The 26,756-nt window shown below is 40.1% G+C and overlaps 2 protein-coding genes across 3 annotated transcripts in view; both read left to right on the plus strand.

Annotated features, from left to right (window-relative positions):
- The window catches only part of ccny (cyclin Y), a 36,586-nt gene extending 17,862 nt beyond the window's left edge, over positions 1–18,724 (plus strand). The window contains exons 2-11 of one of the 2 annotated variants that reach the window (XM_062441148.1): positions 5,155–5,229; positions 7,857–7,891; positions 8,054–8,077; positions 8,682–8,782; positions 8,899–8,934; positions 9,148–9,205; positions 9,582–9,701; positions 13,377–13,543; positions 15,633–15,795; positions 17,167–18,724. In XM_062441148.1, coding sequence (XP_062297132.1) covers positions 5,155–5,229; positions 7,857–7,891; positions 8,054–8,077; positions 8,682–8,782; positions 8,899–8,934; positions 9,148–9,205; positions 9,582–9,701; positions 13,377–13,543; positions 15,633–15,795; positions 17,167–17,283 — 896 coding nt within the window. In that variant the 3' untranslated portion in view covers positions 17,284–18,724. The remainder of the gene's footprint in view (positions 1–5,154; positions 5,230–7,856; positions 7,892–8,053; positions 8,078–8,681; positions 8,783–8,898; positions 8,935–9,147; positions 9,206–9,581; positions 9,702–13,376; positions 13,544–15,632; positions 15,796–17,166) is intronic. The other variant, XM_062441150.1, reaches the window with a different exon arrangement.
- A 6,026-nt stretch (positions 18,725–24,750) lies between these two features.
- Positions 24,751–26,260, plus strand: gjd4 (gap junction protein delta 4). The gene is made up of 2 exons (XM_062441913.1): positions 24,751–24,814; positions 25,035–26,260. The coding sequence occupies exons 1-2, from the start codon at positions 24,751–24,753 to the stop codon at positions 26,258–26,260; spliced, it is 1,290 nt and encodes a 429-aa protein (XP_062297897.1).
- The last annotated feature ends 496 nt before the right edge of the window (positions 26,261–26,756 follow it).

Here is a 26,756-nt window from a genome sequence, read left to right on the forward strand (position 1 = left end):
CAGTCATTAAAAGACAATCAAGTGTGTGACCATACTCTGTAACCTATTTAAATACCCTGAAGCCTGCTTTGCCACACATATTGCTGTTGCCATTTTAATGTCTTTTATGTGTATTTTGTAGCTGTCATTACACCTGCACATGGACTGCAGTTGAAAATATGTATGAAAAATGTCAACTTTCCACTGATTAAGCTGATCAAGCTATAAACTCACTCAGATTCCCACCTTAAAGGAAAATAATTAAATATATGTACAGTGATGATATAAAAATTCATCAATCAGCCCTACTCATTGATTTGCATCATTGCCCACAGTTGCCTAATACAAGCAGAGATATTACAGGGAGCGCTATTGGTATAAACAGAATATTAAAGTCTCTGACAGTTGACAAATAAATATTGTCTGATAGTATACATCATCATATCACCCAGCTTCTTCTCTGTATTTATTATTGTATGATTGTGCAGTCTTACATCATCGTCGCTGACAAGACAATGCCTGGGTGATAGATTTATATTCCTTTTAATGGAACGCTGGCAGAAGTGTATTCATTTATCAGAGAATTTAGTAGAGCAACGAGACAGAGCCGTTTTAGCGTCGTCCATCTTTCCCATACTGTAGGTGTGTTGGCGTGTACTCTGCAGGGGGATTCGGCAGGAGCGTAAATCCCTCCACTCTTTGTTCTTAACGCGCACCTCCCTAACAATGCGTAACCCCGCCAACCCCCTACTTCATTTCCTCTCCGCTTCCTGAAACGCAGGAAGTTGGGTGCTTTCGCCCACCCTCCGATGAAGTTGGAGTAAAAAAAGTCTGAAAAAATATGGCAGGGTGGAACCACACCAAAGGTCACTGACACCATCTCCGAAGAGGGACGCTGCTTCCTGTCTTGAAAATGTTACATTATGAGGAAGTTATTTAAATGCATGTTTAAAAAAAAAAGTTACCTAATATCCTGCCTCTCAAGATTGGAGAAATTTCAGCTTTCAAGTGATGTGCTGCAGACGACTGTGTGTGTGTGTGTGTGTGTGTGTGTGTGTGTGTGTGTGTGTGTGTGTGTGTGTGTGTGTGTGTATAGCATCATTAAACCACCTTCAGTTCTTCTTCACTACTCTTCGCTTCTTCCCACACAGCCGTTTTGTATTCATCATCGTATGTTACTTCCTCCTACATCGTGACAGCGTGCGTGTGTCCTTTGAGGCTCTTCAAGTGGCTCTCAAACACAAAAAAGACAGTAGTTCAAAAGAGTTGTGGACACAATAGCTGTGGCTCACATGCACGACCTGCTGTGTAGTGAGAGAGAGGCTCTGTGAATGTGATCTCAGGTATGCTCTCTACTTATAAGCACTTAGTTTGTTTTAATGATGCACTGAAACTCGAGTTCAACTCATTTCCAGGAGGTTTCACACTGTAGCTGCACTCATCCCCCTTCTTTCGTTTCTCCTCATCTTTGCTCTCATCTCTTATTCTCCTTTTCTCATATCCTCTCCACCTCTACATCCCCACTCTCCCTATTATCTCACTTTTTTTTTATCTCCCCTCTTCTCCTCTCTCTCCCTGTCAATCACATTTCAAATATATCACTCTCATCACTTCATTTTCTGCTGCCTCGCCCCCTTTGCCCCTTCCTCCCTTATTATCAGTCCCTCTCTCTCTCTCTCTGCATCAGTTTCTCACACTCTCTGTATGAGTAAATCTGGGTGTTGGTCTTTTCTGGCCCTTCCTGTTTCAATGACATCATCTAAGAAACCAGGAAGCTGCTGATGGGGTCACCACCCCCACGCTGCTTGTCTGTGTTGAATTTTAGTTCAGTTTCCTCCCCCTTTATTTCATTTTTTTCTCCTTTTATAATGAGATTTTAGGAAGTTAGGATTACAAGTTGAGAGTTAATGCTTAACTTAGACTGGAACACGATAATTATCATTACCTTATGTCAACAAATGTTTCATAGAAGGTTGTTCAGGATATTAAATCCCCTCACTAGAGCACCATAAAATTCAAGCAACCTTGAGTACATAGGCGGTGCTATTAAGAGGCTAGGGGAGGCAATGCCTGTCCAAAGTGATCATGGAAATATTATGCTGAAACATTTAATGAATTACTTGGCCTGCAATTTGGTATTTGGAGGCAATAGGTAGCAGGTTATTTTAGTGATAGAGCGCTGAGAGGAGAGACAGAAGCCTTTAGTTACTGATTATAACGATCGACGCAAGCAGCGCTCTGATTGTTTCCTGAATTTGTTTTGCTTGTCTGTGTGTTTTGGTGCCAAGCACAGGCGTGCACAGGTGGGAGGAGAGGAACAAACAGGTGTGTAAAGGAGGAAGGGGGGCGGGGGTATTCAGGTGAAGCAGTGCAAAGCGAGTTTTAGCAAATGCACAGAACTAACTGAATAATGCTTCAAATATAAAGAAAGTATATCAAATCAAACACTCCACAGCCAATAGGCATGTTTAAATCAGCCTATAGAATATGATGTTTAATGTGGTTAAAGCTGTAAAGTAATGATTTCTAAATGAATATGATTGTGACAGCATCTGTTGTCCACAGTTGCTTCATACTGTATGTGAAACTTCTCCTTCAGGTCATTAAATCCCTGCAGACGACTGAAGGCACCAGCAGAGATATGCTAATTAATCTTCAGCCTCATTATACTTCAGACTGGTCAGTCTGGACTCGGCATTGTGCCTGTTATGCTGGAGACATCAAATCATCCGAGCTCTTAAATCCTGTGTGTCATGAAACTTCTATTCCAACTTTGAAATCTTGTTGAAATGCCTCACAATGCTAATACTGCTGCGTCATATTTTGTGATATATTGTGACAATTTACAGCATTAGAGTAGAATTAAGACTGAAAAAGCATTAGATTGATGCAAGCATATAAACAGCTTCATTAAAGTATTTTTTCATTTTTTATATCTTTAATTAATTGTAAAAAAAACAACAACAAAAAAACAACAACTCATTATGTTGCTGACTTTCAGCTTCACCAAGCATGATGTCCTGGTGCCGCCTGTGCTTCAGGGTATAATACTAATCCACTGTTCAAACACTGGTTCTCTGTTTCTGCAACCACAGCTATGAAAAACTACTGACTCACAACTGCTCTTTGTAAATTTCTTCTTTTTCAACTAAATAATAAGACAGCTCAGCAGCATGTTGTGTCCTATGGGATTTAATCAGGGCAAAGAACAAGGACACAAGATTGATAGTGATGTATTCAGTGATTTCTACATAGCAGGCATCTGCCAGGCAGCAGTGTCTATGACTGGTTCTGGTTTGGCACGTACACATCAAACAACGGAAGGGAAGTGTGTTACAGGACACATTGAAAGTTGAAAGGTGATTTTTTAAAATAGATATCCGTGTTGTAATGTAGAAGTTCAGGTGAATATAGCAACAACCACCTTTACCTGGAAAACAAAAAAAGAAAGGAAGGCCTTGACAAGTCCCTGAGTTAGTTCAGAATGTGAAAATATTGTTCACATGCTTTTATATCATCGTAAATTTGGTATTGTCGGTTGGACAAAACAAGCAATTTGAATGCCTCTCAAAACTATTTAGTGATCAATTTCTTTTCAATAGCTGCCATGAGCCCCCAATTCATGGAGTCAGTTTCTTGATCCGTTCATGATCAGCTTCGGCTGAAGCAGTAACCACAGCCTCCCAAATGGTGTTCAAACAGGTGTATTGTCCTTTGAGAAGGGCCCAAATGTTCTCAATAGGATTTAAGCCAGGCTAGGAAGCGGGCCAGGTCATTATTTGATCATCTTTTAGGCCTTTGCTGGCTAGCCAAGCAGTTTAGTACTTGGATGCATGTGTTGGAGCTTCGTCCTGCATAAAGATCAAGGCCTTCTTGAATGCTGAGGACCTTTTCCTGTACAACTGCTTGAAGAAAGTATCTTCCAAAAACTGGCAGTAGGTTTGGGAATTGATTTTCAGTCCATCCATGAAAGTAGCCCATACCAGTACCCCTTCTTCATCTTGCTGGCACCTGACTCGAAGCGGTGTCGTATCCATTAGTGAACCCGGTCTCAGCCCATCCATCTGGTCCTCTCATTTTCACATTTTGAAAAATCTGCAATCAGGTATTTCTTGGCCCAATGTTGACACTTGTGAATCTTAGTCAGTGGCGGTCATGTTTCACCCTTCTTAACCTAAGCCTTGTACCTGAGCACTTCTACTGTACTTCAGGGCAGTCCATAGAAGTTGCAGTGCCAGTGTTGGTACTGGAGGATTAATTTTGATTGTCCGGTTGTCATACCTCAATTGTTTAGTTTAGTTTATTTCAACAGTGTTGAATCCGTCTTAATGGCTTTTTACGATTTTTGACTTTTCAGTGTCACTTCAATATTTTTTTTTGGCATTTTTTGTAACCTGAGGTAATCAAGCTGCCTCATAATTATGCACACCTCAATACCTTAAGATGTTAATCACTTTAGGCCACACCCTTCCTCATTACACAACCAGAAAACGATTAAATCCAACAAGCATTCAAGTTTATATGGTTTGGAGTTGGAAAATGTTCATAGGAATAATGGTAAGGTCAGAATCATAAGACAGAAATTGTACAATAAAGGCTGTCGTCAAGTTCATCAGCTATTCAATGTTCAGATCTTTTTACCTTTGATTTATTGCTATTTGTGCCAGTTGCTGTTTAATCTGGTGGTTGATCCTAGGTGGTACGTGTGTGTACAGACAGTGATCTAAAACAAATCTATACCTTTCTGCTTTGTTTGCTTAGCACATCGATTTACAAACTGTTGTTTACACAGTGCTGGTGCAGCTTTACTGTCAGCTGACTGATTGTTTTTCCATTTAGCTAAGAGAGGTGGTTAACCCCTAAAGCCAGTCCCACACATTTAACCTCAAATTAGAAAAAAGAAAAAACCCACCATGTGTTGTACTGTAGTTATTGTGGTAAAACATGATGGCCTGATGTTCATTGCTTAGTATAGCAGAGCTCTGCACATCTGCTGCTGCTGTAAAGACATTAAGAACATCAAGAACTTGTTCGGTACGCTGACTCACACTCAAACTGATTTTATACGAGAAGTGTAGCCTGGTTGTCCTCATTTTTCATAAGATGTAGAAATCCATTTGAGCTGAAAAACAGGCGCTACTTGTGAGAATTACATTTTCTTTCCTCTATTTTCAGATCTGCCCATGGAGTACAATCCCTCGGATCATCCCCGGGCCAGCACCATCTTCCTCAGCAAGTCACAGACAGACGGTGAGCACCTCGCCCTTTCTCTCAAACCTCTGCATCTTTAAAAACGTCACACGTCTCGGCTTGCAATAAGATCAGTACGAGGACTGTGATCTGCTATTCATCTTGTTTGGCTGATGAAATTCTTATAGCTTATATCTGATGGCTCTTAGATCAGTATGTGCATTCCATCTGAAGTCTGGAGAAGAATGCTCTGTGCAAATTTAAAGCGCTGTGCAATTATGCATGCTTTATACATTTTTAATACCTTGATGAAATGGCACGCAACCAGCACCAGTCTATTATAAAATAAGTAAGCAAACTCAAATGTCAAACGACTTAATTGATTGTACTTTGTAATATTTGTCATTGATCTTCTAAAATGTGAGAGGTCATTCAAAGTGCAGCTCTTCCATATGTGGAAGATTATGCATCAAACAATCAAGCACTCTGTGTAAAATCATTTCTAAGTATCTTTTTCTTTTAAACTCAAGTCAAGTGATGTCATGTGCAGCTTAATTTTGTGTGAAAGCGATCTTCAGCATGGATGCAGGGATTTCAGAGCACAATACAATTGACCCACACCTTTCATCCACCATAAAGGCGCTGCAGACTCCAGTGAAAACTTCACACCGGCAGCCTTCAACAGTGGTGTTTTGATCATTTTTGTCTATCTACTGTCAGGCAGCGAGACTGATCCTGTAGCAGTCAGCACCCCACAGAGTGGCAGTAACATCATAGTTTAATCAACTGAAATGTGATGAAGTTGTTTTTTGAGATTAATTTTCAGTTTGGACGTAATCTCTTTACTGTGACGATAAGAGGCTTAATATTGTTGCATTTGCACACACTGTAGAAAAGCTGCTTCAACTGAAGAGTTCGTAGCCTGAAGGCTGATGTATTGATCTGATATTAAGTGCTCTTTTATTAAACTTATCAAGCTTGTGTGTGAATGCCTGCAGGCCTATTTTCTCAGCATATTATACATAGACCCGACAAGACCTGATTCTAAAGCTGAAAATATTAAACTGAGTAAGGGTGTAATGCTTCTAAAACTGAGACCGAAACCTTTACACACGACTGTCTGACTGGTCTGGAGACACGGTTAAGTCTTCCGTGTTGTGGTCCACTCAAACCACAGTCATCTTGTTAACCTCTCATTACCTTAGTAACAAGTGCATTGCCCTTTTCAAAACACCTGTCCATTTTGCATGTCTGTATATGTTAAAAAAACAAACATAGAGACAACTTGGACTTTGTGTTTTTTCAGTTCCGGTCTCCAACAAGAGAGGTAAGCATGAATGTGTGTGCTGTCAGCAGGCAGGTAGCGTTATGTCGTCTCCAGCTGTATCGTATGCTTGTACTTGATATCTATTTTGTCTTCTGTTCTCAGGCGATGTGTCTTCGCTGCTGATATCAGTGTGTTTGTGTTTGTGCTTACGTGCATGTCGGTCTATGAGGTGTATCATTATGTATAAGACTATGTAGTCTTGACCCAAAAACTGTGTTTTGGTTACTAAAATGTCAGCCTTTTATCTTGCTCATTAGCAGTACTTGAGAAGTCTTTTCTATTGAGGCCGTGTGAATAATTGATTTGACAGGAGCATCACAGCACATTGTCTAGACAGATGTTATTATTAATATTTTTATTGATTGTTTGTGATGTTTGTGTTATTTTTGCACTAAATTATACAGCCCTAATTATGTCATAAGAGACTGCTGCTCTTTGCTAGAAAGCAATACACACAGTCACAACTGCTAAGTGGGAAAAAAACGAGTCCATTAGGGTGTGTGTGTGTGTGTGTGTGTGTGTGTCAGATAGGTGAGAGACAGACAGCACCAGGTTGATAAGTGCCAAACAGCACACTACGTCACAGTCTGTGTGTGTGTGTGTGTGTGTTTGTGTGTGTGTGTGTGTGTGTGCGCGATGCCGTGTGCTCTGCATCTGCTCCAGTTTGCTTTGCCAGCGATCTTTTCCCCCCCGTTGTGTGTTCTCCTACATCAGAGCGAACATATACACACACACATAAACACATATGGATACACAGACAGGCGCTGTCACATTGGCGCTGTCACACAGCTGCACTCGTGTGTCGTGCCATATTTAGCCTGACACAACACTGCACTCAGTGAAGTGAGCTCCACAGCATAAAACCAACAAATCATTACGTCCGTTAAGCTGAATTAGCCTTGCAAATGACCAGATTTGTGTGAGCAGAAAGAAAAGTGAAACCAGACAATCTCCACTTAAATTAAAACAGTCACTATACTTGATTTAATTTGGACTCATGTAGGCCAAAAATGATGAATGGATAAATTCATTAGCCACATACTCATTCCCACACATTAAGACCAATTTTTCAATTGAAGAGGAGAGGAAAAAACATTTACAGGCTTTGAAATGTTCTTTTTTCCATAAAAAAAAGCTATTTGCTGAAACTGGTTTGCTGTGTGTAATGTAGTGTTGAATCAGAGGGAAAAAATTGGGACGCCCTCCCAATATTTGCTCAAAATCTATAATGAAAGAAACTTATGAACCCTGGATAAATGCTGCTCCCTGTCTGTCAGGGTGTGGTATTGCACTGGGACTGAACTTGAAGCATTTGTTGCCTGGCAGCACTGACACCTGTCTCTCCATCTTTCCTTTTCAGTCCGAGAAAAAAGGAAGAGCCTTTACATCAACCATGTGAGTAAAATGAAAGACACATCAGAGGATACAAAGGCTAAAAAAGTACATTTAATTATGCAACTTTTAGTATATTTAACCTCTTATCTTTTAGTGTAATACATTTGTGACTATCACGAGCGTGCAAATGGTAATTTTTTAATGTGTTATGTTTTTTGCAAGTTCACACACATTTCGGAGAACAAGGTAAAGTCCTTAAAAAGTAACCCATCACTTTTTAAAAAAAATCATTGTGCTTCACTCTTTCAAACCTATAACTCCATTTATAGTCTCACTCATCATGTGTGTGAGTTAGATGTCATTATTTAGACGTAGCAGTAGTTTCATCACATTATGGTGCAGCTCATCTTTGTTCACCTCTCCCTCAGGAATTTGGTGCAATTTTTAGAATAAACATACATTTACTTCCTGAAGGAAAGAATGATCTTATCAATAGTTCTAAATGAGCAAAACATTTCTCTAAATGATAGAAGAAGCACTGGAAGACAGAAAATGAACAGGAATTAAATGCTCTTGACTGGTTTAATAATAGAAAGAGATTTAGAATGAAATGAGCCACTAAATGGAAGTTTGGGGGTTGTTTAAAGATGCACTCCACCATAAATTATCCACCATTACTACATTCAACCATATCAGACACTGACAGAGGACGGACAGAATTAGTTTGTGGGCTTACAGGTGCCCTACTTTCCATAGCTGTTAACAGGCCTTTTGGCTGGTCTAAGTATGACAGAAATAGAGATTGATATGTGTGTGTGTATTTGTTTTGATGTTTGTGTGTCAACTCCAGCATCATCTGGGCCCAGTGAGACGGAAATACAGCTCATGTTCCACTATATTCCTCGATGACAGCACTGTCAGTCAGCCCAACCTCAAATACACCATCAAGTGGTAACTAAAAGCGTCTCATTTAAAATATCTTATTATTTAATGTTTAATCTCACATTGAAGAGTGGTTTAAATGTAGTTTGTAATTCTATTTTTATGTCTTTTTTTTGTCTTAACAGTGTATCCCTCGCAATATACTACCACATAAAGAACAGGTATGATAACTAGTTTCCACAGTTCTGCATCAAATCAACATCAGAGGTCAGCAGATAAAGCTAAAGCTCTCATGCAGGGCTCCAAGCTTCAGTTAAATGCCCATATATGGCTTATTGAACAGGCGATATCTCAGGAGTACGTTATTATAGTCATATCTTACATTTTTTCAAATTTATAATTCAGACTGATGTTCTCTCTGTTTGTCATTCCAGAGAGGTCGACGGAAGAATGGTGTTAGACATTTTCGACGAGAAGCTGCATCCGCTCTCGGTAAGGCCTGAGCCCGAGATACATTTCCATTCCGGGAAAAGCTGCAGAGCTGTCAGGATTCATCAGCGCGGCGAATCACACAGGCTGATGAACAGCAAATAAGCCCGCGTGGATCAAGTAGTGGGGGGGGGGGAAATCTGTCTGTCTCTGGAGCCATCTGGAGCTTTCACATGTGTTTTCACTTCGATTCTCCCACTTAACAATTACGCAGCTTCACTCAAAAAATCGACCGCAGTGCCTTTTAATGCTCATCGCGCCATATCCAAAATTTGCAATTACTCAGTTTAAAAATAAGACTGATTTGTAAGAACTGTTGTGAAAGCCTGTTTCTATTTTGACTAATGATGTTTTTGTTGTTGTCTTCTATTCACTGCAGAAGACTGAGATTCCTCCTGATTATGAAAAACACGATCCTGAGCAGAAGCAGATCTATCGCTTCGTCAGGACGCTGTTCAGCGCCGCGCAGCTCACTGCTGAGTGTGCCATTGTCACATTGGTGAGTGTGTGTGTGTGTGTTTTTGTGTGTGTGTGTGTGTGTGTGTGTGCTGACACTAGGAGGGAGTGTTGCTTCCTTATTCTCTCGTGTCATGCGCTGCCATCTTCTTGTTTGCCTTTTCTCGCTCTCTCATTTTATTTTTGGAACACGCTTCCTCTCTTGAAGCATATGAAACGCTCAGTGGATCCCTCTGGAGAATTTTTCCCAGAAATGTTTAACAGTGAGCTAATTCTCTAGAAAATTGGAAGGTATCTCTCAAGACTTGTGACGAGATCAGTTTGAGCCGTGCAATTTCCTTTCGGGATTACTTTGGTGTGAAGTATGTCTGTGCCTGTAGCAAGGATAATGATACTTCTCTATCAGTAGGTTCACTCTACACAACTTCCATCTCATTACTTTCTTCGGACTTTTTATTTTTATAGTAGTCACAGTTTCATCTAACACATTAAACCTGCCAGCAATAGAAATATTAAAGCATATAAATGGAACAAATGTTATTTATATATTTATATCTAGTTTTACAATTGCAGTATATTTGAGGGATGACTGAAATAAAATATAGCACTGTCTAGCACTGTCTAGCACTTTCTAGCACTATACTGTATTTTCATTCACTTGATTCAGAAAAACATGCACATACACTCTTAAATTACTTAAATTTACTTCTTATAAATACGCAGTAGTTTCCCAACTTTAATCAGCCATGTTCAGTTGGAAATAAACTCCTCTGCCCAGAAACATCTCTTTCCACACCTTATCGCTCTGGCTGACACGCCTCACGTCTCTGGAGACTGGGAAGTGCAGGGTTAATATGTCCGGCCTGATAGCCTGGTATTGGGTTGCTCTGCTTCCTGACAGATGCACAGATGTGTGAACTACATATATATATATATATATAAATGTGGGTGTGTCCAGACATGTACAGGAAAGCAAATACACTGATATACTGTGTGTGTGTCTGTGTCTTTATCCATGTACAGGTGTCCTTAAGCTCAAATATGTCAGACTTAGAGAAGCACACCCACACACACACACACACACACACCACCTGGCACATGGCCTGACTCTTCCAGTCCCCCCTGAGTAAAGTTTGGCATGCAATCAGTAATTGAATCGGGCTGGTGGCTGGTGGTTATGGGCTTAGCTTAGCTGATGCAGCTAACTTTAGACAAGGGGAGGGGTGCAAATTGAAGCTGGGTGGCTTTCTTCTCATTCCCAGTCATTACATCATAGGATAGGAAAGAGAATGTCTCTGTTGAGGATGTGAGGATGGAGGAAGTCTTCTGAAGTCAGAGAACCAGAACATGTCTTCTTTTGTTAATCATCACTCAGATGTTTGAGCAGAAGGCACAGAGAACATGACACACAAAGGAACATGGTAACAGGTGAAGCTAAAGCTCCTCTAGAGCCATTTCCATGGGTGGCAAAGGTCATTCATCGGCGTGTCACATACTATTAGTTTAGAAACATTTATACCTATATTAAGATAATTATAGATGTTCCATTTTAGACCTTTGTTTTAAAAGAAGGACTGCTGCATTTAGTTCACCATCTGCTCTAACTGAATAGTCCTGCACTGGTAATAGAGTGTAGATGAATAGTACAAAGAGAGTTACTACATTGTATGCTATTATTACTGGATCAGTCTCATTCTCAGTGATCTCAGCAGAAGATAGGTCAGAAAGTGATTCATAGTGGTTCATTGTTGAAATGAAGAAAAAAACTGCATGTACAAAAAAGGATATGAAGCCATGACAGCAGTGTATATATGAAAGATGGTGTGTTATTTAATGTTCCAGAGCTCCACGGAGTCCCCGCTGCTATGCCCAGTCCCAAACCTCATCTGTGGCATTGCCCTGAGAAACACAACATTAAATCATTTGGGTTTCATCTGGTTGCTTAGGGCTCCTGTTTACCGACCACAGCGCCTCTGGATTCTTTGTTGTGCTTGTTTGTATAGTTTTTTCTCTCTGTACTGTTGCATTCATAACACTCAGCATGTGGTCCAGCTCTCATTTCATGCAGGCTTTTTTTTCTTTTTTTTTCTCAGTGTTTTCTGCCTGCTGCCAGATGAGTGTATATGTGGTGTCTGTTGGCAGGCTTAGAGCCACAACAGCGATAGGTTAACATTGCCTTCAGGCACAAAGCCCAACCCAGCATGACTTGTCCAATTAGCCACCTGAGCTGTGCTAGTGGGCAAGTCAAACCAGGTTGAAAAAAATAAAAAGGATAAAAGAATATTTCACTCCCTTCTCTTTGACTTTGTGTTTGTCCAAACCACAAGCTACCAGTACAGTGTAATAATTAGATGCTAATGATCGTCCAGCAGATGACCGTATACTCTCCAGCACTGTTCTAAGTTTAGGGTTTTGGTTTTTTTTTAAGTTACTTAAATCTGACAGTTCTGACACGGTGCATAGTCAGCCAGAATGATAAAAAGTGAGATGTGCAGTACATTCCCCCGCTGGAAAAAAAAAAAAAAGTACAGCATCTCTGCAAACCAGATTTATTTGTCAAACTTGTCATTTGAGATGACAGACTTCAAATCTCAAGGCTATTTTAACTGGTCTGAATTCAGATTCCTGTCAAGCCTGCAGTTCATTTCACTTGTGGAAAATTTAAAAAATGCAGGATGCAGGGGAAAATCACAAACTTTGAAAAACTTGTTATAATATTTGAAATAGTTTAAATATAAAAAACAAAAGTGGACTGAGGTATAAACAACTAATTAACTCTGAAGTCAACTAAAGTGAAATTGAAATAAAAAATATATAGAAAAAGGGGGAAAAAAGCCTAAGAAGATTAAACATTATGAGCAGCATGTTTGTGTCTCCAGGTGGGATAACTTAACACTTAACTGCACAACAGAAGAAAAGCATTTTATTATTTGGGAATATGTACTGTGACATATGTGAGCTGTTATGAGAAAACAGTGAGGTGTCGCTTCCATTAGCAAACTAGACATTTAGTTGTCCCCATTGTAGCAAATCACTACAGCTTCAGAGCTCGACAACAGCTATAAAATCTAATAGGGTACACTCTCTCTTAGATTCCAACAAAATGATGATCAATGGATAAAAAGCATCAGTACAAGTACTCCGACATGTGAGGAGCAGGTGCCCGCGGGCTCGGTACGCTTTGTAATCTGTAGACTGTGGGAATTTTGGCTACTGAGAGACAGAGGAATGGAAATGCTGAGAAAGGCAGAGAGACGGAGGGGTTCTATCGACATGGATATTTTATGAGGGAGCTCCAGGGAAGTTGGATTTCATCAGCCTTTGACATCTTGTTATTGTGGTTTTTACCTGGAGGAGGACTAGCCAGGAGACTGCAAAACAATAAAGCAGCACAATAACTATACAAATAAATGAAGACTTTTAGAGCACAGGGTAAATAAACACAGAGAAAAATGCTGATTACTTAGAGAATGGAGGAAACATTACCATTTGTTTATGTATTTTAATGTTAGTACCAGCATGATGGCATTAGAAATTTAAAGGAGGCAGGCCAAATGTTAACGATAATGCCATCTGAACCCATGTGTAAGACATTTTAATGTATTTAAATGAAATGCTGCTGAGCTATAATCATCTTGTTCTGTAGATGTTGAGATTTTGTATGTTCTTATGAGTGGAAAAAATACATATTTACATGTTCTACATTTCTTTATCTAAGGTGTATTTGGAGAGGCTCCTGACCTACGCTGAGATCGACATTTGCCCCTCCAACTGGAAGCGTATCGTGTTGGGAGCAATCCTCCTGGCATCCAAGGTCTGGGACGACCAGGCGGTCTGGAACGTCGACTACTGCCAAATTCTCAAGGATATCACTGTGGAGGACATGTGAGTTGTGGGAAACGCACCCAAAACACTGCACTTTATTGATATGAAGGCAGTCAAAACTACACGTGAATGCAGTGAACACACACAACAGAAAGACTAGACGGGGAGGAGACATTTATAATGTTTTGTTTTCTATGTTGAAGATGTCAGGAGATTTGTTCTATCATGCAAATATATTTTTATTCACAATAAGTAACTGGCCAGGTTTTACTTAGATTCCATAAAATGTTGTTTTTTAATGCAGATTTCACTTAAGTTTATGTAAGCCAAGAAGATTTGAAGTGTTAAATGCTATTAACACGCATTTTAAAAAACAAAGATCTAAAAGATATAATGGAAAAAAAGAGAAAATATCTGATGGGGTTTACTGACAAAACAGATGCATTATACACTATCACTGCTGTGTGGAAGCAGCTGGCAGCACCAATCAGCTGACTTCTCTCTCCTCTATGAAAGTGCTGCTCTGAGACACCGCGCAGCAATGATCTTATGATTGCGAGAACAGTCTGGACCGCTTCCACTGCAACAGCTTCTCTCAAAAGGGAAGCTGGTGTCCTCTGTGTGGGAGGCGCACAGTCACATGACAGAATATACCATACGACGGCTTCAATAAAAGTAGCACGGGAGCACAGACTATAGCATATTTTCACTGCCTGTTTCTCTGGCTGCTGGTGAATGTAAGAGACACTTCACACAGTCATATTATAGCTGACACTGAAGGACCAAATGAAAGATGTTTTTGATATCACATACACAAGATAGATGTGACAAGAACAGATCCTATCTCCATTTCTCTGCCACTCTCATTCACCTTTATTTGTAGCTACAGTACTTGCCTTAACCCACATTTATTGACAACAATCACATTCCTTATTTGCTGGGAATAGCTTGTGTTTAAGAGGTCATCCTGAGTTCAAGAGGTGTTAAGAGGCACATACACGGACCTTCTTTTACAATCACAGTGCTCGTGTTAAGGTATGAAGCATCTTGAGCATGAGGACTCCCCACGCTGCCCTATATTCCACATCCGTCCTCAAAACGTCAGGAATTTGGGGCGGGATTATTCCGAGGAGGAACACGACGCCTCAGACGTGTTGCCACTGCTACGACCTCTCACCCCCCTCTGCCTTCACCCTCTTTCTACACCGGTGGCTTTGTATAAACCCTGTCCTTGGGCTCAGAATTCACACAGCCATGACTGCAATCCACCTGTTTGGGACTCTTTCCCAGTGAGAGGAGCCCAGCATGCAGCTCTGAATGTGCTATGCTATGCTGCCCATATGACACAATTTCCCGGACAGTGACTCAGTATTTGACCACAGATATTTTTTTTTTAGAAGATCAATTTTAAACCCCTTCTTGGAAGCATCGTCTGCTGAATTCCCCCCACATTAAAAAACAAAAAAGAAGTGGATGAGAATAGCTGGGCGGGTTGCCGTGGCGAGATAAAAAAGCAGCAGCTAGTTATAAGGCAGAGTTTGGCTACAGCGGAGTCTAAATTTAGCCCGTGTGTTACTGCATGTAGGAGCGTGCGTAGGAGGCGAACTAAAAGCTAAGAAAGAGGAGATGGATGGTGCTTCTTATGCAGGTAACAAGGCAAAATGAAATGGTCATGAGCGCAGAGGAGCAGATGAAAGCGCCTGTCACCACACTGAATAAGGGATCACAGGGCTGTCGAGCACGAGGCAACTCATCACAATGTTATATTCATGGTGCGGGATTAATATTTTCTTACACATAAAGCTCAGAGCCGCATTACTTACATATCACTCCCTTTCAGTATGAGGGGAGGCTTATGTTTAGTGGGTGCACTGGGGATTTATTTTAGTGTATGTGTGTTGGTGCTGTACATGTGATGGAGGTGATGGATTTGCCAGGATGCTCTCATGTGGTCTAACGCTAACTAACTCCACTACTTTTGTCTTTCCTCTGCATTTTCTCAATTCAGCATTTCATTGCAGACAGAAATGAAATTTTAATGGTCTCAGTAACTTTATTTCAGTCTCAGGTCTCAGCTGTGCCTGCTCCCCCAGCTTAAAATCAGTTTTTTACTTTGCCTCTCACTTCACATTCTCTATTTCTAATACAGGAATGAGCTGGAGCGTCAGTTTCTGGAGCTGCTGCAGTTCAACATCAACGTGCCGTCCAGCGTCTACGCCAAGTACTACTTTGACCTGCGCTCCATGGCTGAGGCCAACAACCTCAGCTTCCCCCTGGAACCCCTCAGCAGGGATAAAGCCCAGAAACTAGAGGTGAGTAGTACACAGGAATACTGCAGACAGGTTTTTCTGATTTTTGGAGTTCAGATCATACAAAAAAAGAGAAAGGGATGAGAAATAAACCTTGCATGTGTCATATTTAATGTATCTGATCTGAATCTAATTTATCGTGAGTCCATGTGGGTAATTAGTATTTTGAAGTGCCTCGGCTTAACGCGCATGCGCACCAAACACGTCCTCTGCTGGGTGAAGGACAGGATGTAGGGCCGTGTTGCTGTGTAATTAGCTTCCCTGCCTCATCATCTGTCTCTCCTTTTGTCCTTATGCCTTACTGCAGCTCATTTCAAACAATTCTCAGCAGCAGCAATGATGTGTCATTGACCATTTTTCTCTCCTTTGAAAATACTCCATCAAAATTGCATTTAAGTCTGTTTTTCAATAAGAGATATTTGCATGTAGAACTAATAACATTACAAATGGCTGAGGAGCTATTGGTAATGTTATTAGTTCCACCTGTGCTTTTCTTTTCTCTTTTAGTGTATTTCAGTTTTGCCAACAAGCAGAATTGAATATAGTGTTGTCAGTGCAGGGAACAGAGGCACTCAAACATTTTGCCAACAACATCTAAAAGAATAAGATGAGGTCATTGGTTAATGTGTTTGTTACATACAGTAAAAGTAGCTCCAGCCGGGGGTTTAATGTACTAACAGTGCAGTCTTTGTTTGATATGCCAACAGTAAAGACGGCACTTTGTTGAGACCTGTACCTTTCTTATGTTGATAAGTCAGAGTTTCAGCAGTGAAAAAGGTGTGATTATTTATCCAGTAAGTGTGTTACTAGAGTAATGGTGTTTACTAGGTCATTTTGGTCCTGATGATTTTTAGATTCATATCTGAATTTCTAACAGCCATGCTGTTTATCCTCGAGGGCAAAGAAAGATGTCCAACAGAGATTGATTGATGTTTGTTTGTGTTCTTCAAAAGAGGATCAACAAGGATTTAAGTTCATTTTCTTTTAATATATTTTTTTTTTTTGCTTTTGGCTGTTTAGGTTTTGCTCACCCTCACTTTATGTGGTTAGCACTTGAATCTTAAACAGTGATATCAGATAACAGTATTAGTCTCCTTATAAAGGTTTGTCTCACTAATGTCAAGTTATATTGAAAAAAAGATTCAGGAGAGAAAAATCACTCACACATTTAGATGAAAGAAAGAAAGTAAGAAAGAAAATGATAAAAGTTCATGGCAAATAAATGACATGCCTGGTATAAACCCAGTCCATATCTCAACTGTGGTGTCATGAGCATACTATTGATTTACTGCACACATACTGACAAAAAATGTACCTGATTGTTTTAAGTCAAACAAGGATAAAACTTCATTTTTGTTGTGTTTTGACTTTCAGGCCATCTCACGGTTGTGTGAAGACACATACAAGGACTTGAGGAAACTAGCCAAGAAGCGGTCAGTGAGTGCAGACAACCTGACGGTGGTGCGGTGGTGTCCAGCCATCATTTCCTAACACTGGCCGCCGGCAGTAGATAGACCTGTCAGACGTACTGCATTTCTGCCTGTTAAGCAGGCAGACCAGGTGGGCAGCAGTCCTGTGGATCAGTGGGTCTGTCTGCCTGATAAAACAGGAAAAACACACACAATCTGGCACTTTTTCAAGTGTGATCGCCCCCTCGTTGGTTGTTGTACATAAAAGAGGTCCCACTGGCTACCTGCACTGAACCAAACAGAGCTGAGCTGAACCAAACTGAGGTGTGTGTGAGTGAAAGATGTTGCAATGAAGACTGCGGAAGAGAAGAAGACGCCAAGTGGAAATACAGCTGGCCGTATGAAAGCCTGCTTCATATTAAGGAAAGAAAATAGGAACAAGCTTAATAAACGTAACGGAACACACACGACAGCGGTAGCAGCATTATGATATCCCCTCTGAGGCTCAACTGGCTTGAATGGTTGACTGAGGGAGGCCGTGTACATTCCTTTAATTTTAATCTTCTGGCTCAGTGAGTTTCTTAGCGGAAACATGAGCTGATTTTTTTTTTTTTTTTTTGACAGCTTACAGGCACATTGAACATTTTCAATGCTCAATTCCTCAATTTGTTTCAGTGTTTTTGTTGATGTTTCTTTTTTCTGTTCATGTGCATTCCCATCCAGCAGAAACCTCTGCTAGCAGATCCAAGCAAACGCAAAGAAAAATACATGTACATTCCACTGTTAGCCTGAGTGTACAGTTGACACATTAGACTGCATATTATAAGCCCTCCCTGATAAAATATTCATTTACATTACAGCCATTTAACTGAAGTTTTCATTCAGAGAACCAACAATGAAGCAAGTCAGTGTTTGAGTGTGTTAGACTCGAGGGCGCTTTGACAGGACCTGGGAATTCACTCTGTCTTCATTCAGATTCAGCCGTTCACTTAAAGCAATATTCATGCACCGCTTCCTTGTTGCGATCAGATACAATGAAGCCTGCATACTTGGGAAAAAAAGACCGAGTGGAAGATGAGGGTCCACCACTCTCAGTCAGACGTGAGACATACTGTAGAGCTTATGTTGTACTTTATTCACTGCCATTGTCCTGACCTGTGGTGCCTGTAATAAGCTAGTTTAACACTTCTTCTCCCCCTCTCTTCAGGAGGAATAGAACAAATGACTGAAGTATTTTTTCCACAACGTTTTGTATGGTTCTTCCAGCTTACAAAGAAACAGCACAAATGGAATATCAACATTTACAAGCCACTAAAAAAAGCATGATTCTTCAGGGTTGTTTTTGTTGTTGTTGTTGTTGTTCTGGAGAGGACCTAAATGAATGGAAAAGCATTATGTGATGATTCAAAACACTGCTTACGAAAAGATAGATTGTATACATTTTGCTAAATTGTCTCTGTATAGTGTAAATACAGTGCCAGTGTGCAAAATGTGTAGACTGAAGTCGTACTGTAAAAAAACCCCATAAAAACAAACTAACAAAAAAAAAAGAAACAGAATGATGTTAGGATATTTATATTGGATCAGTTTTTACTGTACATGAGCAAGAAGGTAAATATGTTTGATTCCTTCTTCCTATGACAAATCATTTAAAGAAAGGTGAAGTATTAAGATTTCAATGGGAGACACCACTTAAGATTTCTTGTCTCTTCTCTTGTTACAATGTTTTCGCACTGCAGGAAATGCCAAGTTTGTATGTGTTACATACTGTATATGATATAAAAACAGTACAAGACAATTCAGGCTTATTGTATTTGTTTTAGAATTTTTAAAAAGATTTCTAACTCCACTCTGAGGAAACATTGACTGATTCATACCTTTTTGATGTACAGTAAGCGAAGAAGCTTATTTCTATGGAGTCCCGAAACTGACAAAATGCAGTAAAAGGTTATCAGGCAAGAAAATGAATGGGATCCATCAATAAATGGTATAGTTGGTTAAATAATTATAATGTGGTGTAAAAAGAAATGTCAAACTTTAACCTCAAATCATTTGTTAATAAATCAAAACTTATTTTACTTGTTTATCATTTTATTTTTCAACTCCCTTATCTATGTTCCCCTCATTCCTTTTCTTTACCACCAATTTTCTTATTTCCAATTTAGTGTTTATACAGTGATGCTACAGCAGTATGCAGGTCAGTACATGGATCATTAACATTATAGTGGCTGGTAGCTTTTTTTTAGACAAGTCGAAGCTAACCACAGAATCAGCCACACATTGCTCTAGCATGATGTAACACACAAAAACCCTGAACCAATGACTGCTCTGGACATTCACAACCAAAAAAAATATGAACATTAAGGGAGTTAAAAAATGAAAACAAACTAATGCAAGTCAAAAGAGGAAAAATATAACAAAGTTAGTTGTCAGTTTTGGGCTTCCATAGATTCTGGCATTTACAGGAAACAAGTGAAACTATCAACTGTTTTTTTTTTTCTCAACATTTAAGGCAAGAAGTCGGAAATCTACAGGGATGCAGTAATCTGTATTCCACTAAAATAACTGAGTTTAATTCATTCTAGTTTTTACACTTTAATGGGAGGATTAAAGCACAATGATGCTTTTAATACATAGACTATAATATTGGTTGTATGCCTTATGATAATCAATTCACATTAATTAATTAATAAACTGAACACTCACTTAAAACTATCATGACATCTGGGAATCTGAAGTTTTCTTCATAAAAACAAATTTCATAAAGAACTTTCAATTCCAATGTGAGATCAAGTGATCCTCCACCACAATGTACTCGAGTTTCAGGCTTATTTTGTGCATTTTAGTGGCGACTTCCACATCTGTGATATAATTTACGTTGTCAGGCTACGAGAGAATCGGAGTCAGATCAGTGATATTTCTCACTCTGACAAGTAGGTGTAAAGGAAGGACAGAAGCGTACCAAAGTCGTGGAGAAATGAAGGACGATCCTGCTGGATGTGTTGATCTGACCCAGCACCCTTACACATGAAGTACATGAAAAAGGGTGTCTGGATTCAGAAAGTGAACTGTTTCCCCGGTGCTTTGAATGAGTGGAAAGTAAAAGTGCAAAAATGTGTCTTTTTAGGAAAAGTAATGTTACTGGAGTTGCTGTTGTAAGTTCAAACTGTTAGAGGTTATTCAAAAGATTGTATATCCTATTTATTGTATGTGTGTGTGCATACAGCCCAGTCTGGTGTTCTCTAGACAGTCTCTAGTTTTAATGCCATGTGGTCAACTATGGTGAGTCCTGAGGTGGAAAATGCAAAGACGTTTGGCCTGTGGCGTCCTGTCGGCTGGTGACAGTAGGTGTGTGTGTCATAGCCTCGTGCACTGAACTCTACCTCTGCATAGAGTTTTACTTTTCTCTCTCTATTCGACTGCAATTTTTCGGATTCAGCTTTGGTCATGACGATTTCCCGTGCTAACGTCAGTCATTGCTGTAGCTGTGACCTTTTTTTTTCTGTTGTTTTTTTTCATTGATTGCCATTTTCAACAAATTGTACTGTATTCTGTTGTTATTGTCACTGTCAGTGTATTATTCCTTTTCAGTGAGTCGCAACGTTCTTGTTCTCAGTTTGCCAAACTCAGATCTCTCTTTCTCTTTGTTCCCTCTGTATGTTCTCAACTATGATTTTAAAAGAAACTGCTCCCAGTTCTTCTCTTCTGAAGCAATGTTTAGAAAAACCTGTGCGAGAATTAAACTTTAAAACCTTGCAATAAATCCAGTGTGTGTTTCTTGTCCATTTTAAACTCATTTTGGATGGGATGTAGTATGAGACATCAAAGCATCGGTCATGGTCTTATCACTAGTGCTTTCCACTTGGTATCACAATATTTCGATATGTTCTGTATTGTGCTACTGATGTGACTCGGAGGGCTTTCTTCTCCCAGAAAGAACCATTTAAATGGCTTAGAGCAAGTGTTAATACAGAGATTACACTCTGCCATATTGTCACGGAGGGACACATTTAATCCTCCGTATTAGCCTTGATTTGCATTTCAATCGCCGCTCTGGTAATTGCTATACAAGTCAATTCAATGCAATGAAGAGGTGCTGTGAGCTTGAGCGAAAGCAATAGCCAAACATCTCTTCTGAACTACATCAAACATGGAAAATTGATGCACATACACACCAAACATACAAACTCACTTTTGAAACTGTTTCACTTGGATGGCAAACACACGGTTGAATAAAGCATGGGAGCGCTGTCAGTTCATTCAAGTACAGCTTCATTTTTTATAAAGGCTCCTCGCTGTCTACATAAATTACACGCCCACAGCCTCTCCTGAAGTTCAAAGTTATATGTATGTGTGGATAATACAGTTTTAATGCAGAAACAGGACACCATGCAAGGTATCTCCGAACGGCTCATTGCTTCTTTGCTCCTAACCATCCCTGAAACTGTGTATTTCTATAAGAAGACTGACTAATTATCAGCTTCATGTGCTAGAAATTGGAGGAACACATCTAAAACGTATGGATTGCTTAAATATTCAGTTTAAAAAAACAATTTTTTTAGATTCAAGAAATAACCCTAGAATTATTAGGTGTTTTCTATGTGAAAAATTATACATGCATTTTTAAAAATCAAACTTAAAATCTACACAGTTTAACTTGTTTATACTGTTTTATCATGGTCTGATTGTATTGCTTGTTTAATATAGTTAGGACAAAGAATTGTGAGACATTTTCTCCTTTTATTTTCATAGCAAATTTACTATGTATTAAGTTTTTTTTAATCCATTTGTCAATTCTTTTTGCTGTGCTGGTAATTCAGGTGAAAATTATCTGTTGAGCTAACCCTGGCACATTTTTCATGGACTCATAATTTTCCCTGTAAACAAATAATCAAATAAGTAAATATATTCTCTCAGCAATGGTTAGGAGTAAATCTGAGGACTTTCACCATTCTCATGGAAGCTATCAGACGTTTGTGTAAAATCCTTTACTCAAGAAAAGCCTCATTTATCAAGGCTGTTCTCCTGCATCTCCTTTTCATAAATCCCATGTAAGACATTTTAATTGATTGGTTTCAATGCCCACCAGACCTTTGGTTCATCTTCACAGGTGTTTTTTATTTTATTTTGGCTGATTAAAGCTCCTCTCATGACTATGTGGGCTTGTATAATAAGCCTTCACTTTCCTTGTGTTTGGTTGGGACAGCCTTAACATATGTTTTTTTAGGAGATTAGGTTTGGTAGCATTATGTTCCCAAAATGTAAATGTCCACCTATGATCAATCTGAACAGAAGTCCAATCAGCAAAATAAACAGAAAACACTTGTGTGGTTAATAAACAGCACAGGCTTTATGGGAACAACAGAATCTTAACTTGTGCTTATGCTAATGTTCCCACTGCTAATGAGGAACAGCTGCGGGATCAGGTGTCTGTAGTCAACGAGAAACGGAAAGAGGGCAGAAAACTCCTTTCGAAAGTTTTGATATTGCCAGTATATCCTTGATCATGGCTGTGAAGGGCAGTCACACTCCATTACATGCATAGTAATCCATGAGCTGAAAGGCATCTATTCCTCCCCGAAAATAAACCTGGCTCAGATGCTGTAGGGGAACTGTGATTACACTTCTGGTGACCTTTATCTGTGATGAAAATGAGCAGAAGCAGATGAGACAGAAGAAATCTCATTGTGTTGTGTAACAATGTGGATTACAGATCAGTCACTATTTTAACTCCATTATTACAAACTGTAGAAAGAATCTCTAACCAGTCACAACAGGAAGTATATAATCCAAACTTGGCTAAGGACACACATATGTTTAAAACTGGAAAACAGAAAAGCACACATTTTAATAAATGTAAAGAACATAGTATCCAAACATACTGTATGAAAATAAAATTGGGTGTACATAATCATAAATACACCAGTTCAATTTTAAATGAATTAAAAAGCAGTAGCCGTGTATGGAGAAGGATTTACATATAAAATGGTTTGGCGTGTAGTTTCAGGTCATCTGCTCCATCAGTGAAATTGAAAACAGGTGTGCCTCATTATCCAGTAAACAGTGACTGGGCACTCTCAAGTAGTTGTGTGAATGGGTCAAACTGTTTGTCAATGTATTAAAGTTGCTTGTATGTGAGATTGGTTGTGTTAATAGCCAACTTTAAATATATTATTAAGTATATTATTAAGTATCTTACGTTAGTGTTTTATTTCTTATTGAGCATTCCTAGAATGTTTGCACCTGTTTGGATAACCCTGTCCCAACCTGAGCAGATGGTATGTTCCGGTTTAAATGTAGCCCAGAAAGTAGGGAAGTCAGTCATTTCTCTGTGGAGGGGAATTAGGGCTGATGTGGTTTTTTGTTGTTGTTGTTGTTGTTGTTGTTGTTGTTGTTGTTGTTGTTGTTGTTGTTGATAATAAACTTTTGCATTCAGTTGTTGCATTATCATCATCCCTTTCAAAGTTTCCCAATGCTAAACACTCAACTGCCCCACTATATCAGCTCTACAGTGTAAATGTATTAGACATGAAAATTCTTCTCTATCTTATATTACCCTGTCAAAAATTCATTTTCACTTACTATTTATTTTCAGCTATACTCCTCATCCTACCCTTGTAATACTTCAAAATGATTCATGTGGGAATTTGACTGTGTCAGCATTGAAGTGCTAATGACCATTGATCTGTAGTGGTTAAAAGCCAAGCCAACTCTTAACCATGTGGACACAGCAGGTCAAAAAGAATCTGATTAGTTCTCTGTAGAATTGAATTGAGATCTGGACTATATGATATATACTAGTATATCACAGAACCTGTTTAGAATTGATCTCATTTGATTTGAAATTGAAAGTGTTCATTTGATCATTTCTCTCACATTAAATGACCATACAAGAGTTCCTTATCAAAGTAGCATCAGTTGTGGGAAAATACAGTTTACCACCTACTTAACATTTCATGAGAGCTAATCCATTGTCTGCATGTCTACAAATGATGATTTATCACTAGCGTGGTAGTTTGCTTGTTTGAACATGCTTGCTTCCGTGCTTGAGAACTTAATACAGCAATTTAGAGTAAGTCAGGAGGCTTGTTGTTCTCCTGTAAGGATGACCATCAGCACCAAAATATCTCTGCAATGCCAGGATAGCAACGTGCCTTTGGAAGTGTGTTAAGAATAGACCCACAATGGGGCTCGCTCCCGTCTTCTGTTGTCTGAGGACAGACAGTTGTCTGCAGTGGACAGAGAGAGAAGTAAGACATGATTTCACACACAGTCTTCCAAAGACTTGGGTGACTCAAAAGGATCAGATTGGATGTTACCCACCGGGATCTGGCACATGTTCTTCCTAGATGAAGATTGGAGAGTCAGATTGCAGTTGGAAACGTTGTGTCATCCTGGAGGTTACTGTGCTATTGGAGGTTGCTGTGGTCCTTGGTAGAGAGGGCAGAGGTGGAAACAGGAGAAGAACAGGGGCGGCTGGACAGAGAGTGGGGTGCTGGCTTAAGGATTTAGGACTAGAAGATTTTGGAGGGCCTTGAGCACAGCAAGCATGGCATTATCAAGTGCTTCCGAGGTCATCTTTATCTCTGTCAATCACAGCATCACCTTGATGGGTGAGTTGACTTCAATGACATAGGAGATTAATTGGTTTCTGGTTTCTGATTTAATTACATGTTTAAAAATATTCTTGTATCATGATATGATGATTTTTTTTTTTGGATGATTTTTTGACTGATTTCTACAGCCTTGAGTTCTTTGCAAAGTCTGCAAAATGTGCTACACCACACACACTCAACTCAGCACATTTTAAATTCCAATGTGCTTATATTTCAGGAAAGGTGTGGTTCATTGTGATGATCTTCCTTCGTGTCCTGATCCTCCTCTTTGCTGGTTATCCTCTCTACCAGGATGAGCAGGAACGATTTGTATGCAACACCATTCAGCCTGGCTGCGCTAACGTATGCTACGATCTGTTTTCCCCCATCTCACCTTTCCGCTTCTGGCTGGTTCAGCTCATCACTTTAAGTCTCCCCTACATCATTTTTATCATCTACGTGGTCCATAAGGTCTCAAATGGGCTCACCCTGGACCTGAACTCCTCAGGTCCAATCAAAACTATGCAGGTGTGCAAGATTCACCAGGAGCTGTTCAGCAATACGTCTGAAAACAAGATGCCTCTCTGGGCTGAACGAGAGTGGGCCCGGTGCTTCACAGGAGCCTATATCCTCCATTTGATGTTCAGGACGTTGTTAGAGGCAGGGTTTGGGGCAGCTCACTATTATCTTTTTGGTTTCTACATCCCCAGGAGGTTCCTGTGCCAGCACACTCCCTGCACTACCCAGGTGGACTGCTACATCTCCAGGCCCACTGAGAAGACTGTGATGCTAAACTTCATGCTTGGTGGGGCCGCTCTGTCTCTTTTTCTAAATGTGCTGGATTTCATCTGTGCCATCAAGCGCTCTGTGAGGCAGAAGAGCAAAAGGAAGATGATAGTGGAGAAGATATATGAGGAAGAGCAATGTTTCCTTTCAGCTGTTGGAGGTTCCAGGGGTATAGATCCAAATGCCTGTCTGACTCAACAGGATCTAGAAGTAGAGGCTTCTCAAACAGGGAGTTTCCGGAAGAGGCAAGGTAGCAAGGGTTCTAGCAGAGGGGGATCACTTGTTTTAGGTCAGGGGGCACCCTGTCTGGAGCGCTCCTCTCTCCGTTGCTCTCCAGTACCTCTGGGCTGCAACACAAACGGGAACAACGGCTGCTCTGCTTCCCAAGAGGAGGCTTTGGACAGGAATGGCAGCGAGCAGGCTCTCTGTCCCCCAGAACCCATGGGCACACCTAGATCCATTCGTGTTAGTAAACGCAGCCGACTCAAACCACCGCCACCGCCCAGACGGGACCTTGGTGTGCTCCCTGGGGTGCCAGCAAGACCCACCAGGGAAGTTTCCACAGCAACAGCAGTCTCTACCAGGCGGATGGGTCAATACACACTGGTTGAGTTAGGTAGTGGGGCAGAGCTCCAGACCAATGATGAAGGGCAGGATAAAAGATCAGAGTGGGTGTGACTTTAGAATGTTGGATTGCTTTATTTCCGGGTTATTTTGGAACACGGATGGGGCAAATAGATGTGAGAGCAATATGAGAAAGCGATACACTAAAGGTTGCACAGTGGCAGCAACTGTTGGAGCCATACCATGCTCTCTACATCATTTTACAATGCAGACTGTACAGTCAGATGAAGAGAATCCAAGCCAGCAATATATTCATCATATGCTGCAGAATCATGAGGGGTAAGCATATTAGCTGTGATTTTGTCACGCCATCAGATCACATTTCCTTTGAGGAGCGTGCAAAGTGACAGAAAGTAGTGAAAAGAAACTCTTAACAAAACGTGTCAGAAAAACCAGGACACACTAGCATTTAGCGTCCTTGGGCAAACCTCAACCTTGAGAAAGTCTAAAAGAGTGCAACCCACCTGTTTTGTTGCCGTGCTGGCTTTACCCCCCACCTCCCGTCACACACTGTCCATAAACAAAAGGCAGGCCTTGACCTGTCCCCGAT

This window comes from Scomber scombrus, chromosome 20, assembly GCF_963691925.1.
Source record: "Scomber scombrus chromosome 20, fScoSco1.1, whole genome shotgun sequence".
Classification (NCBI taxonomy): domain Eukaryota; kingdom Metazoa; phylum Chordata; class Actinopteri; order Scombriformes; family Scombridae; genus Scomber; species Scomber scombrus.